Here is a 13,047-nt window from a genome sequence, read left to right on the forward strand (position 1 = left end):
TGCTTTAGGATTTCACTCCTAAATGGCCTAGCTCTAATTAAGATTATGCCCTCTTGTTCTGGATTCATCCAGAAGAAGTCGTTTCTTTTTATCCACCCTATTGAATTCCTTAATCTTTTTAAACATCTGTATTAGATCACCCCTCAACTTTCTAAACAGAATGGACTACAAACCAAGTTTATACAACCTGTCCTCATAATTTAACACTTTGAATCCTGGTATCCTTCTGGTGAATCTGCACAGTACCCCCTCCAAGGCCGATATGTCTTTCCTGAGGCTCGATGCCCAAAACTGAACATCGTTTTCCAGATGGGGTCTGACCAAGGCTCTGCACAACTGAAGCATAATTTCTGAATTCCACTGCCTTTTTAGATGAGGCTAACATTCAATTAACTATTTTGACTACTTTTTGCACCTATGCATCAGCTTTTAGTGATTTGTGTACATGGACCCCTAAATTCGTTTGCTTCTCCACAGCTGCTAGTCTCTCCTCATTAAGAAAAATATTCTGATTTGTCTTTCTCTGATCCAAAATGGATGACCTCACAGTTATCTACAAGGATGTAGCGCTGTAGAGTCTCAACACTTAATAAACCTAGTGTTGAGGTTTTATCTCTTGAACCTGATATTTCAAAGATTTTGATAAACTTTTCTCTTGCATCTCTTTTATATTCAGAACTTGCAACAACTGGAGTGAAACAGTTCCTTTTACTTGATTTAGTATTCATGGAACCAATTTGATATTTCAGTAAGGTGCAGGCCCAAGAAACACATTAAACAGAAAGTGTAGTACAGACCACATTGTCCTTTCTCTGCTATAATCAACCAAATTTAAAACTTGAAGCACAGCTGTAATGGAAGGCAGACAGAAACCGTTTGATGGTCTTCAGTGATGTGTCGCTAATAGTCTACTGATGGATACAGAAAAATAGAGGCTACAGTTAGACTGGCACTGCACTGATTCAGTATCTCGTGCTTGAAGTCTGTATTAAAATTTATACTTTTCTCCCCCACAGATCCTTGAATTACTTGTTGCTTTCTGTTCAGTGAGCAGTCTCAGGAGAATATTGTGTCATGCAATGTTTGGAACTTCCTCGGAGCAACGATTTACAGCAGCTAAGCTCAAATCACAAGTTAAACCTTCAGAGCCAATTGTTACTCTTATCCACTGGTCAAGCCAACCACTAGAGAACCCTGAGAGGTGTTCATTGCTGGCTCTAGTTCTTCTAAAGGAGCTGTTTGAGGTACAGTCTTTCAGTACACCTAAATGGATAATTGAAGGGTGAAAGAAGAGCTATTTAACCATATTTAAGATGCCTAATGGCCAGTGAAATATCACACCTTTAGCTGTATTGGCCAGTTAGAGCAGTGTGACTTAGGCGTGCACTTTGTCTAGAAGTTGTAGTTCTGTAGAATAAAGTTTAGCAATCACACATTATAATGCCCCACTTCAGTACTGGACCAAACCTATACTTGCAACAACAGTTACGACAGACTAGACTAGGAAGGTTCAACAAGCATTAAAACTGTTGGGGGAGAGGAAAGCAAGAACAAACATCCAACTTTACTTTGACATCTGGATCTCTAAATCTGCTGTAAATAAACAGTGTCTGGCTAGATAAGTGAGCCCATTTGATGCTAAGCTAATGAATTATCAGTGTTGATACAGGAGGCTAGTGCTGTTGCCGTTATCATAGAAATTTATGGCACAGAGTTTCAAGTATGCGTGTAGTTTTGAAGGTTATCTAAGGCTGCCATTTGGAATAATAATCTCACCATTGCCAGGCAGTGGTGTTTAAATCTCTAAGCTCAGTGGAAAATCCAGTTCCATACATTTGTTCTCTCTCCCGAACTCTACTTATAGAATGTACCTATGCTCGAATTACCTATGTTTTGTGGAGGAGAGTAATGAAAAATAAAAATCACACTTTAGTCATCCCCTTTTAAATCTGCACATGGTGTTTCCCTTTCCACTTTCCATTTTTCTGGATTATTGTATGAAATTTCTCCCTATTTCCATTGTTACCATAGCATGTCTAATGTTTGGAAAATTTCTATTAATTGCATTGCGTCCTGCTAGCAAGGAAAGTAAATATGTGTGGGTTGCAGATTGACTGATATTGCTCACGTCTCCAATAGCAATCTAGTCCCAAGGGAAAAAAGTTCAGTGCTGCAAGATTTGCATTTATATAACGCCTTTCACGACCTCTGGATGTCCCAAAGTGCTTTACAGCCAATGAGGTTGAAGTGCAGTCACTGTTGTAATGTAGGAAACGCAGCAAAGTCCCACAAACAGCAATGAGATCATCTGTTTTTAGTGATGTTGGTTGAAGGATAAATATTGTCTTTGACCAAGTTTTTGGTCACCTGTTCTAATACCTCTTTGTGGCCTCTCCTTTTGTCCGATGATGCTCCTGTGAAGCGCTTTGGGACGTTTTACTACGTTAAAGGCGCTATATAAATGCAGGTTTCTGTTCTAATTTCAATGCACCCATCCGTACCTGGGTGATCATATTGAACATCTAATGTCATTTCTGGCACAACAAATCCTGGTTAGCAAGAAGCTGATGGAATGGCTTCCTGCCCAATTTTCTACCTTTCCTTTCTGGAGTTAGGCCAGGGAACAGGAGTAAATCCAGAGAGAAATGAGCCCCCAATATTGTTAGTGGGTTTGACTTGTGATCATGAAAAGAGTTGCTGGGTGCTTTTACTTTCCCCCAGATAATTTTCCAAAGAGCTCTTGTGAAATTAGCATTAACTTGATGAAAATTAACTTAGAATTCCCCGTCTGTGTTAGTCAGCAGTATAGGCGTTGGATAGTCATTGGCCCAGAAATTCGGGTCGGAGGCTTCCCGCGGGTGCAGGCCTCCGACCTGCACTTGCCTAGCGCGCCAGCCGTTGAGCTGTGGGCCCGCGTGGGATTCCGATCCTGGGCCTGCTCCAACTGCTGGCGCGCAGTGCTTGCGTATCCCAGGGGCGCAGTTAGTTTGATGCGTCCCCTGGGATCACGTGGGCCATGGAGAGCCAATGGTAGCAGGGAATGCCCATTCATAAAATTGACAGGAAGTGCTGTCAAAACTATAAATATTATAGCCCCAAAACATCACTAAAACTTCAAATACATTGTTTTAAATCACATTTTTAAAATAACTATAAATTACATATATAAAATAACTATTTTAAACAATTTAAATTTTTGAAAAAATTAATTACATTTTCTAACAGGACTAAAAATAAACTTACCTTTCTTTAAAGTATTAAAAAATAATAAACCTGTGGAAAAAATGTTTTAATTTTAATTAATTCACCACTTACCTTGTTAAAAGCAGGCCTTGTGCCTGCTTTTTACATATGTAACTCCTGGAGACTTAGCCTCCTGCAGAAACCTGCAAAAAAAAGGTAAGTTCGATGCGCACGCGCTGCCTCTCCGGCGCATGCGTTCCACCTGTCAACCCCTTCCTTTAAGGGAACGGAAGTTCCGGTTTCCCGCGCATGCACAAAACCGGCACTTCTGTTGGGCCTGCGCGTGAGTACCCCGTGCGTACTCACCCGTGGAGACCTGAATTTCTGGGCCATTGTGCCTGTGTAGGACCTCGGATAGGTAATTTCTAGTTCTTTTTGTGGCCTAAGTAATTGCTGAACTTACCTCAGGATTGACTGTTCAAGTGTAGTAGCTGGAATTGAAGTGGGGGAAGGAAAAACAATTGGCTAAAACAAATTAGCATATGACTGTAGAGAGGAGATTCTGACAGAGCAGCATTACACCCCCAGTGTACATAATATTGTCCAGCAAGATCCCATAACTGCTATAAGCTCTGCTGCCCATAAACTAACTTGCCCCTAGTCCTGTTCACCCATCACCCCTGTGCTTGCTGACCTATAATGGCTCCCAGTCCACCAACACCTCAAATTAAAAACTTTCACCCTTGTGTTCAAATCCCTGGGTGGCCTCGCCCCCTCCCTATGTCTAGGGGAGTTGAGAAGAAATTATTTTACGCAGCGAGTTGTGATCTGGAATGCAATGCCTGAAAGGGGTGGTGGAAGCCGATTCAATAGAAACATTCAAAGGGGAATTGAATACTAGAAAAGGAAAAAATTGCAGGGCTATGGGGGTAGAACAAGAGAGTGGGACTAATTGGATAGTTCTTTGAGAGCCGGCACAGGCACGATGGGCCAAATGGCCTCCTGTGCTGTATCATTCTATAATATACATTTTTTTTTAAAAGCCTTGCGCTGTCGGCAGCAGCAGGAAAGTAAATGCCTCACTGGACAAGATGGTTGTTTATATTTTCAGCTTGCATGCTGCAATGATGAAATGAATGCTAATGTAGTAGCAAAATAATGCTGTTAAATATTGAATGACTTTATTACTGTAATAATCCTAAACTAGTAAAATAATTACTTACTCAATTTAATTCTAATTTCAACACTAGTTCGGCTCATCCTGTTGTCTTTTCCCCACTCTTATGCTTTTTATTCTTTAACTTTTTTTGCAAATTTGACTTGATGGGGAAGGGAAGATGCAACAGATGCAGTTGAACAGATGGCTTCAATCTTAGTGAGCTGCTTGCACTTGTTGGAGATGAGGGTGGAGGGGGCAGGGGTGAGGGATTTAAGGAGATGGTTGGTAGTGGAGGAAATAAACCAGGGATTATCTCTGCATTCCAGAATGATCCTGGAATATTGAGAAGTTTAATAAAATAATTTATCCCAGGCTTGGTTTTATTCTGTGACTAAACCTTATTTTCTGTAACACTGTCCAGGAAACAATAGACTCTACCCTTTGGACTACAGTTGAGCCATTTATGGAGCTGCTTTTTCCTGTTATCTTGGAGCAGTTACAGACTCCAGACTATGCTCAAGAGGACACACTGGTGAAAAAGAAATATGATCGAATTGCAAAGGCTCTTGATGTCCTATTAGATATCCTTTTTGATTAGATACAGCTGTCTAAAGTATAAGTAGTTAAATGAATACAAGTAGTGATGGAATTTAAAATTCTGAACTATTTCTATCCATTTGTTATATTCATTTCCAGTAATTGAAGTTTGCCCTTGTTAATTGAATTTATATTACAGTTCAAAGAGGGAAAAATATTTTTGCAAAATGCAGCAAAACCGATGTGCATAATCTTCAGTCTGGAAACTGTCAACAGACACAATTTTCCTCAATTCCTGATGAACAATATTCTTCCTCATGATTTCAATGCCCATATATAAGTAAATATGCTTCCACCCTATAAGTGAGGGCTGAAGAGATGTGATCATCGGCTATTTATTTGCGTCTATTGAGTGTTCATATGTGCATATATAAAAATAAAAAGGTTGTTTTTATACTTCACTAATTTGTTGCTTCCTAGTTGAATGTAAAGGCTTGACTGTTGCAGACTTTTTCTTGTTTGGAGAGTAATCAAGTTTAGTTGAGGTTGAGTGACAACATAATTCCCTGGTGCTAAAACTATGGGTATAATTTGATGAATACTAAGAATTGGCAGTGTTTTTTGGGTCATTACAATTCTGTTTTTTTACCTGACTAAAGGACAACCTAATGGCATGAGAATGAATCTCAGGCTATTAAGATTGGAGAATGTGACGCTAATGAAGGAGGAAGTGAACAAAAGCTTTGTCCTTTTCCTTAACTTTATTCTACTGCTTTGTGGCGATGATACAATAAAGTTGCAGGTTGCTAAGGTTCTCACAGCCAGAAACTGTCTCTCAATTCTGGAATATCAGTTCACGTACAATAGGATGGAAATTGGCTACAGGAGCAATATAGCAGATGTGGAGCTATGGTAAGCTATGGGATTGTCGTAGAAAGTACATAAGAACATAAGAAATAGGAGCAGGATTGGGCCATTCGGCCCCTTGAGCCTGCTCTGCCATTCAATAAAATTATGGCTGATCTTCTACCTCAACTCCATTTTCCCGCCCGATCCCCATATCCCTTGATTCCCTTAATATCCAAAAATCTATTGATCTCTGCCTTGAATATACTTAATAATGGTGTGGAGATGCCGGAGTTGGACTGGGGTGGACAAATGTAAGAAGTCACACAACACCAGGTTATAGTCCAACAGCTTTATTTGAAACCACAAGCTTTCGGAGCGCTGCTCCTTCGTCAGGTGAAGTGGAGAAATGCATAAAGACACAGCTTATATAGTCAGAGAATAATGCCAGATGATTACAGGTAATCTTGCCAACTGCCATTTATCACACCTCGGCAGAGAGATAATCACAGCAATCAAAGGTGTGAATGGTGTCCAAACAGGTCAGTCAGGAAAACATTACATCAAAGAACAATGAGGTGGGGTCACAAGGGGTCAAATATTGCAGATGCTGGGGTCTGTATGAAAAACAAAAAAACAGACAAAAAACATTTTTTTTTGCTGGAAATCACAGCAGGTCCGGCCACATCTGTGTAGAGAGAACAAGCCAATGTCGACTCGAGTCTGGATGACCCTGCGTCAGGTGGGGTTACATGTAGCGTGACATGAACCCAAGATCTCGGTTGAGGCCGTCCTCATGGGTGCGGAACTTGGCTATCAGTTTCTGCTCGACGATTTTGCGTTGTGTGTCTCGAAGGCCGCTTTGGAGAATGCTTACCCGAAGATCGGAGGCTGAATGTCCTTGACTGCTGAAGTGTTCCCCGACTGGGAGGGAACACTCCTGCCTGGTGATTGTTGCGCGGTGTCCGTTCATCGATTGTCGCAGTGTCTGCATGGTCTCGCCGATGCCCCGGAGCATGGTACATCGGCGAGACCATGCAGACATTGCAACAACGGATGAACGGACACCGCGCAACAATCGCCAGGCAGGAGTGTTCCCTCCCAGTCGGGGAACACTTCAGCAGTCAAGGACATTCAGCCTCCGATCTTCGGGTAAGCATTCTCCAAGGCGGCCTTCGAGACACACGACAACGCAAAATCGTCGAGCAGAAACTGATAGCCAAGTTCCGCACCCATGAGGACGGCCTCAACCGAGATCTTGGGTTCATGTCACGCTACATGTAACCCCACCTGACGCAGGGTCATCCAGACTCGAGTCGACATTGGCTTGTTCTCTCCACACAGATGCGGCCGGACCTGCTGTGATTTCCAGCAAAAAAAAATGTTTTTTGTCTTTTTTTGTTTTTCATACAGACCCCAGCATCTGCAATATTTGACCTCTTGTGACCCCACCTCATTGTTCTTTGATGTAATGTTTTCCTGACTGACCTGTTTTGACACCATTCACACCTTTGATTGCTGTGATTATCTCTCTGCCGAGGTGTGATAAATGGCAGTTGGCAAGATTGCCTGTAAACATCTGACATTATTCTCTGACTATATAAGCTGTGTCTTTATGCATTTCTCCACTTCACCTGACGAAGGAGCAGCGCTCCGAAAACTTGTGATTTCAAATAAAGCTGTTGGACTATAACCTGGTGTTGTGTGACTTCTTACATTTATACTTAATAACTCAGCCTCCACAGCCCTCTGGGGTACAGAATTCCAAAGATTCACCATCCTGAGTGAAGAAGTTTCTCCTCATATTCTGAGACTGTGACCCCTGGTTCTAGACTCCCCAGCCAAGTGAAACATCCTCCCTGCATCTACCCTGTCAAGCCCTGTAAGAATTTTGTATGTTTCAATGAGATCATCTCTCATTTTTCTAAACTCCAGAGACTACAGGCCTAGTCTACTCAATCTCCCCTCATAGGACAATCCCCCATCCCAGGAATCAGTCTGGTGAACCTTTGTTGCTCTCCCTCTATGGCAAGTATCTCCTTCCTTAAGTAAGGAGACCAAAACTGTACACAATACTCCAGGTGTGATCTCACCAGGGTCCTATATAGTTGAAGTCTTTACTCTTATACTCAAATCCTCTTGTAGTAAAGGCCAATATTCCATTTGCTTTCCTAATTGCTTGCTGTACCTGCATGTTAACTTTCAGTGATTCATGTACAAGGACACCCAGGTCCCTCCGAACACCAACATTTCCCAATCTCTCACCATTTAAAAAATACTCTGCTTTTCTATTTTTCGTACCAAAGTGGATAACTTCACATTTCTCCACATTATATTCCATTTGTCATGTTCTTGCCCAATCACTTAGCCTGTCTATATCCTCTTGAAGCCTCTTTGCATCCTCCTCACAACTTACATTCTTGCCTAGCTTTGTATCATCAGCAAACTTGGATATATTACATTTGGTCCCCTCATCCAAATCATTGATATAGATTGTGAATAGCTGAAGCCCAAGCACTGGTCCTTGTGGTACCCCACTAGTTACAGCCTGCCAACTGGAAAATGACCCGCTTATTCCCATTATTATCTGTTTTCTGTCTTGTCAACCAATCCTCAATCCATGCGCGTATATTACCCCCAATCCCATGAGCCCTAATTTTGTTTAATAACCTCTTGTGCGGCACCTTATCGAATGCCTTCTGAAAATCCAAATATACCACAATCTACTGGTTCCCCCTTTGACACGGTTGACCACTCCATCCTTCTCCAACGTCTCTCCACTGTCGTCCAGCTGGGTGGGACTGCACTCTCCTGGTTCCATTCTTACCTATCTAATCATAGCCAGAGAATCACCTGCAACAGCTTCTCTTCCCGCTCCTGTATCGTTACCTCTGGTGTCCCCCAAGGATCTATTCTTGGCCCCCTCCTATTTCTCATCTACATGAGGTCCCTTGGCGACATCATCTGAAAACACGACTTCAGTTTCCACATGTACTCTGACGACACCCAGTGCTATCTCTTGACCCCTCCACGGTCTTTAAATTATCAGACTGCTTGTCCAACATACATTTCTGGATGAGCAAAAATGTTCTCCAATTAAATATTGGGAAGAACGAAGCCATTGTTTTCGGTCCCCGCCACAAACTCCGTTGCCTGGCTACTGACTCCATCTTTTTCCCTAACATCTGCCTGAGGCGGAACCACAATGTTCGTATCCTTGGTATCATATTTGACCCTGAAATGAGCTTCCGACCGCACATCCGCAGCATAACCTACTTCCACCTCCATAACATTGCCTGTCTCCGCCTTTGCCTCAGCTCATCCGCTGCTGAAACCATAATCCATGCCTTTGTTACCTCTAGACTTGACTCTTCCAATGCACTCCTGGCTGGCCTCCCACATTCCACCCTACATAAACTTGTCATCCAAAACTCGGCTGCCCGTGTCCTAACTCGCACCAAGTCCTGTTCACCCATCTCCCCTGTGCTCGCTGATCAACATTGGCTCCCGGTTAAGCAGCGCCTCGATTTAAAAATTCTCATCCTTGTTTTCAAATCCCTCCATGGCCTCGCCCCTTCCTATCTCTTTAATTTCCTTCAGCCCCACAACCCCCCGAGATATCTGCGCTCCTCTAATTTTGCCCTCTTGAGCATCCCTGATAATCGCTCAACCTTTGGTGGCCGTGCCTTCTGTTGCCTAGGCCCTAAGCTCTGGAATTCCCTGCCTAAACCTCTCCACCTCGCTACCTTTCTTTCCTCCTCTAAGATACTCCTTAAAACCTACCTCTTTGACCAAGCTTTTGGTCACCTGCCCTAATTTATCCTTATGTGCCTCTGCATCAAATCTTTTGTCTTACAATCCTCCTGTGCAGCGCCTTGGGATGTTTTACTATGTTAAAGGCGCTATATAAATACAAGTTGTTATTGTTCTCTATCCTGCTAGTTACATCCTCAAAAACTTTTAATAAATCCGTGTTGACTCTGCCTAATCCTATTATTATTTAAGTGCCCTGTTACCATGTCCTTAATAATAGACTAGCATTTTCCCTACTACTGATGTCAGGCTAACTGGTCTGTAGTTCCCCGTTTTCTCTCTCCCTCCTTTCTTGAATAGTGGGGTTACATTTGCTACTTTCCAATCCGTGGGAGCCGTTCTAGAATCTATGGAATTTTGGAAGATGACAACCAATGCATCCACTATCTCTATAGCCACCTCTTTCAAAACCCTAGGATGTAGGCCATCAGGTCCAGGGGATTTATGGGCTTTCAGTCCCATTAATTTCTCCAGTACTATTTTTTTTTACTAATACTAATTTCTTTCAGTTCCTCATTCTCGCTAGACCCTTGCTTCTCCACTATTTCCGGGAAGTTTTTTGCATCTTCCGTGAAGACAGACACAAAGTGTTTGTTTAATTTCTCTGTCATTTCCTTATTCCCCATTATAATTTCTCCTGTCTCAGCCTGTAAGGGACCCATGTTTACTTTCGCTAATCTTTTCCTTTTTACATACCTATAGAAGCTTTTACAGTCTTATGTCTCTCGCTAGTTTACACTCGTATTCTATTTTCCCTTTCTTTATCAATTTCTTGGTCTTCCTTTGCTGAATTCTAAAATTTTCCCAATCCACAGGCTTGCTACTGTTTTTGGCAACATTATATGCCTCTTCCTTTGATCTAATACTATCTTTAGCTTCTCTTGTTAGCCACGGTTGGACCACTTTTCCTGTGGGGTTTTTGTGCCTTAAAGGAATGTATATTTGTTGTAAATTATGTATTAATTCTTTAAATGCTAGCCATTGCTTGTCTACCGTCATGCCTTTTAATGTAGTTTCCCAATCTACCTTAGCTAACTCGCCCCTCATACCTATGTAGTTTGCTTTGTTTAGATTTAAGAACCTAGTTTCGGATTTAACTAAATCACTTTCGAACTTAATATAAAATTCCATCATCTTATGGTCACTCTTCCCTAAAGGCCCCTTTACTGCAAGGTTATTAATTAACCCTTTCTCATTGCACAATACTAGATCTAAAATAGCCTGTTCCCTAGTTGGTTCCTCAACATACTGATCTAGAAAACTATCTTGTATACATTCCATGAATTCGTCCTCCACACTATTGCTGCAAATTTGGTTTGCCCAGTCTATATGTAGATTAAAGTCCCCCATGATTACTGTATTACCCTTGGTACATGTGCCTCTAATTTCCTGATTTATACTCTGCCCCGCATTACAACTACTGTTTGGGGAGGCCTATAAACAACTCCCACCAATGTTTTCTGCCCCTTGCTGTTTCTTAGCTCCACCCAAATTGATTCTACTACTTGATTTTCAAAGTTAAGATCCTATCTCTCTACTGTCTTTATCGCATTCTTTATTATCAGGGCTACCCCTCCTCCTTTTCCATTTTGCCTACCTCTTCTAAAAGTTAAGTATCCTGGAATATTTAGTTCCCAACCTTGGTCGCTTTGCAACCACGTCGCCGTAATGGCTATTAGATCAAACCTATTAATTTCTATCTGAGCTATTCATCTATTTTGTTGCGAATGCTTCGCGCATTCAGATATACTTTCTTTAGCTTTGACCTTTTTTCTATTTTTCCCTGATGTCACCTTAATCACTAATGCCTTATTACCTTTGTTACTCTCTCTGTCCCTTCCTGACCCACTCTGCTTATTTTTACCCCAAACTCTGCTCTGGTCTAGAGCCATGCAAGGTTAAAGAAAAATCGAGCAAAATTTTAAAAATATGAAATAGCGATAATTCTTTTGAATAAATACTTGAGGGAAAAGTTCTTCAATGACCTAATGCTGAGATATTTGTTCACCACTTTAAGAGAAATTATTTTGGACAGTCTATCTGATGTCATAATTGATCAGAGCTTCACTAACTGGCACTAATTGAGCAAATTTTCAGAAGCGTGGTTGGAGTGAAGCCTAATGATCACAGGAGTGCTTGATACTGCTACAAAGTGGAAAGATAATTCAGTTTCCTACACTGCTGTCCATGCCTCCTTTATCAGTCCAAAAACACCACCAGTAAGTGGAAATGATAGCAAAATACTGCAGATGTTGGAAATCCGAAATAACAACAGAAAATGCTGGAAAAACTCAGCAGGTCAGGCAACATCCGTGGAGAGAAATTTGAGTTGACGTTTCGGATCGAACCCTTCTTCAAAACAGCACAGAAGGCCGCCATTGGCCCATTTGAAGAAGGGTTCGACCCGAAACGTCAACTCAAATTTCTCTCCACGGATGTTGCCTGACCTGCTGAGTTTTTCCAGCATTTTCTGTTGTTATTATAGTGGAAATGATATGTTTGTAAATGGAAGAGTGTGTAGCGGTTAAATACATTAAATTTAAAATCCTCACCCCCATGGCCTTGCTTCATGGCTTTACCACACCCTATCTTCACAAACTTTTCCAGCCCTATATTTCTCATTAACACTCTGTTCCACTTGCTCTGGCTTCTTGTACATCCCCTCCTGCCCACAAATCCACAGAAACCACCTCCTCATCGATGGCCTTCAGCTTCCTGGTTCCTAATGTTTAGAATTCCCTGCCTAAATCTCTTCCCTCCTCACTCCTTAAAAGCCTCTTCAAAACTATATCTTCAGCCAAGCTTTTGGTCTCTACTCTTCAAGACAGCGATCGATAGATTTTTTAATATTAAGGGAATCAAGGGATACGGGGATAGTGCAGAAAATGGAGATGAGGTAGAAGATCAGCCATGATCTTATTGAATGGTGGAGCAGGCTCGAAGAGCCAAATGGCCTACTCCTATTTCTTATGTTCTTTACCTTTGGTTCTCTGGCTCGCCATCCTTTTTCCCTGAGCTTATTCTATGAAGCACCTTTGGGATATTTTTTACATAAAACTGCTATATAAATGTTCTCCTTGGAGCAGAGAAGGTTAAGAGGAGAGTTAAGAGATGTTCAAAATCAGGAATGGTTTTGATAGTGTAAAGGAGGAGAAACTGTTTCCAGTGGCAGAAGGGTTGGTAACCAGAGGACACAGATTTAAGGTGATTGGCAAAAGAACTAGGGGCAAAATGCAGAAACATATTTTTACACCGTGTTGTTGTGATCTGGAATGCACTGCCTGAAAAGGTGGTAGAAGCAGATTCAATAGTAACATTCAAAAGAGAATTGGATATATACTTGAAGGGGAAAAATTTATAGGGCTATGGGAAAAGAGCAGGAGAGCGGGATTAATTGGATAGCTCTACGCACAGGCGCGATGGGCCAAATGGCAGCCTCCTGTGCTGTATTATTCTATGAATTGGAAGTTCTAAAAAATAAATTGCTAGAACTGTTAAACTTATTCTTG

The 13,047-nt window shown here is 41.7% G+C and overlaps 1 protein-coding gene across 2 annotated transcripts in view; it reads left to right on the forward strand.

Moving 5' to 3' along the window:
• Positions 1-13,047, forward strand: part of cip2a (cellular inhibitor of PP2A) — an 81,922-nt gene that overhangs the window by 41,469 nt on the left and 27,406 nt on the right. Inside the window, exons 10-12 of one of the 2 annotated variants that reach the window (XM_086006903.1) lie at positions 1,017-1,244; positions 4,764-4,923; positions 5,650-5,791. In XM_086006903.1, coding sequence (XP_085863029.1) covers positions 1,017-1,244; positions 4,764-4,923; positions 5,650-5,791 — 530 coding nt within the window. The remainder of the gene's footprint in view (positions 1-1,016; positions 1,245-4,763; positions 4,924-5,649; positions 5,792-13,047) is intronic. The other variant, XM_086006904.1, reaches the window with a different exon arrangement.

This window comes from Somniosus microcephalus, chromosome 14 (assembly GCF_052327205.1).
Source record: "Somniosus microcephalus isolate GS21.2 chromosome 14, FLI_Smic_1.0, whole genome shotgun sequence".
Lineage (NCBI taxonomy): Eukaryota > Metazoa > Chordata > Chondrichthyes > Squaliformes > Somniosidae > Somniosus > Somniosus microcephalus.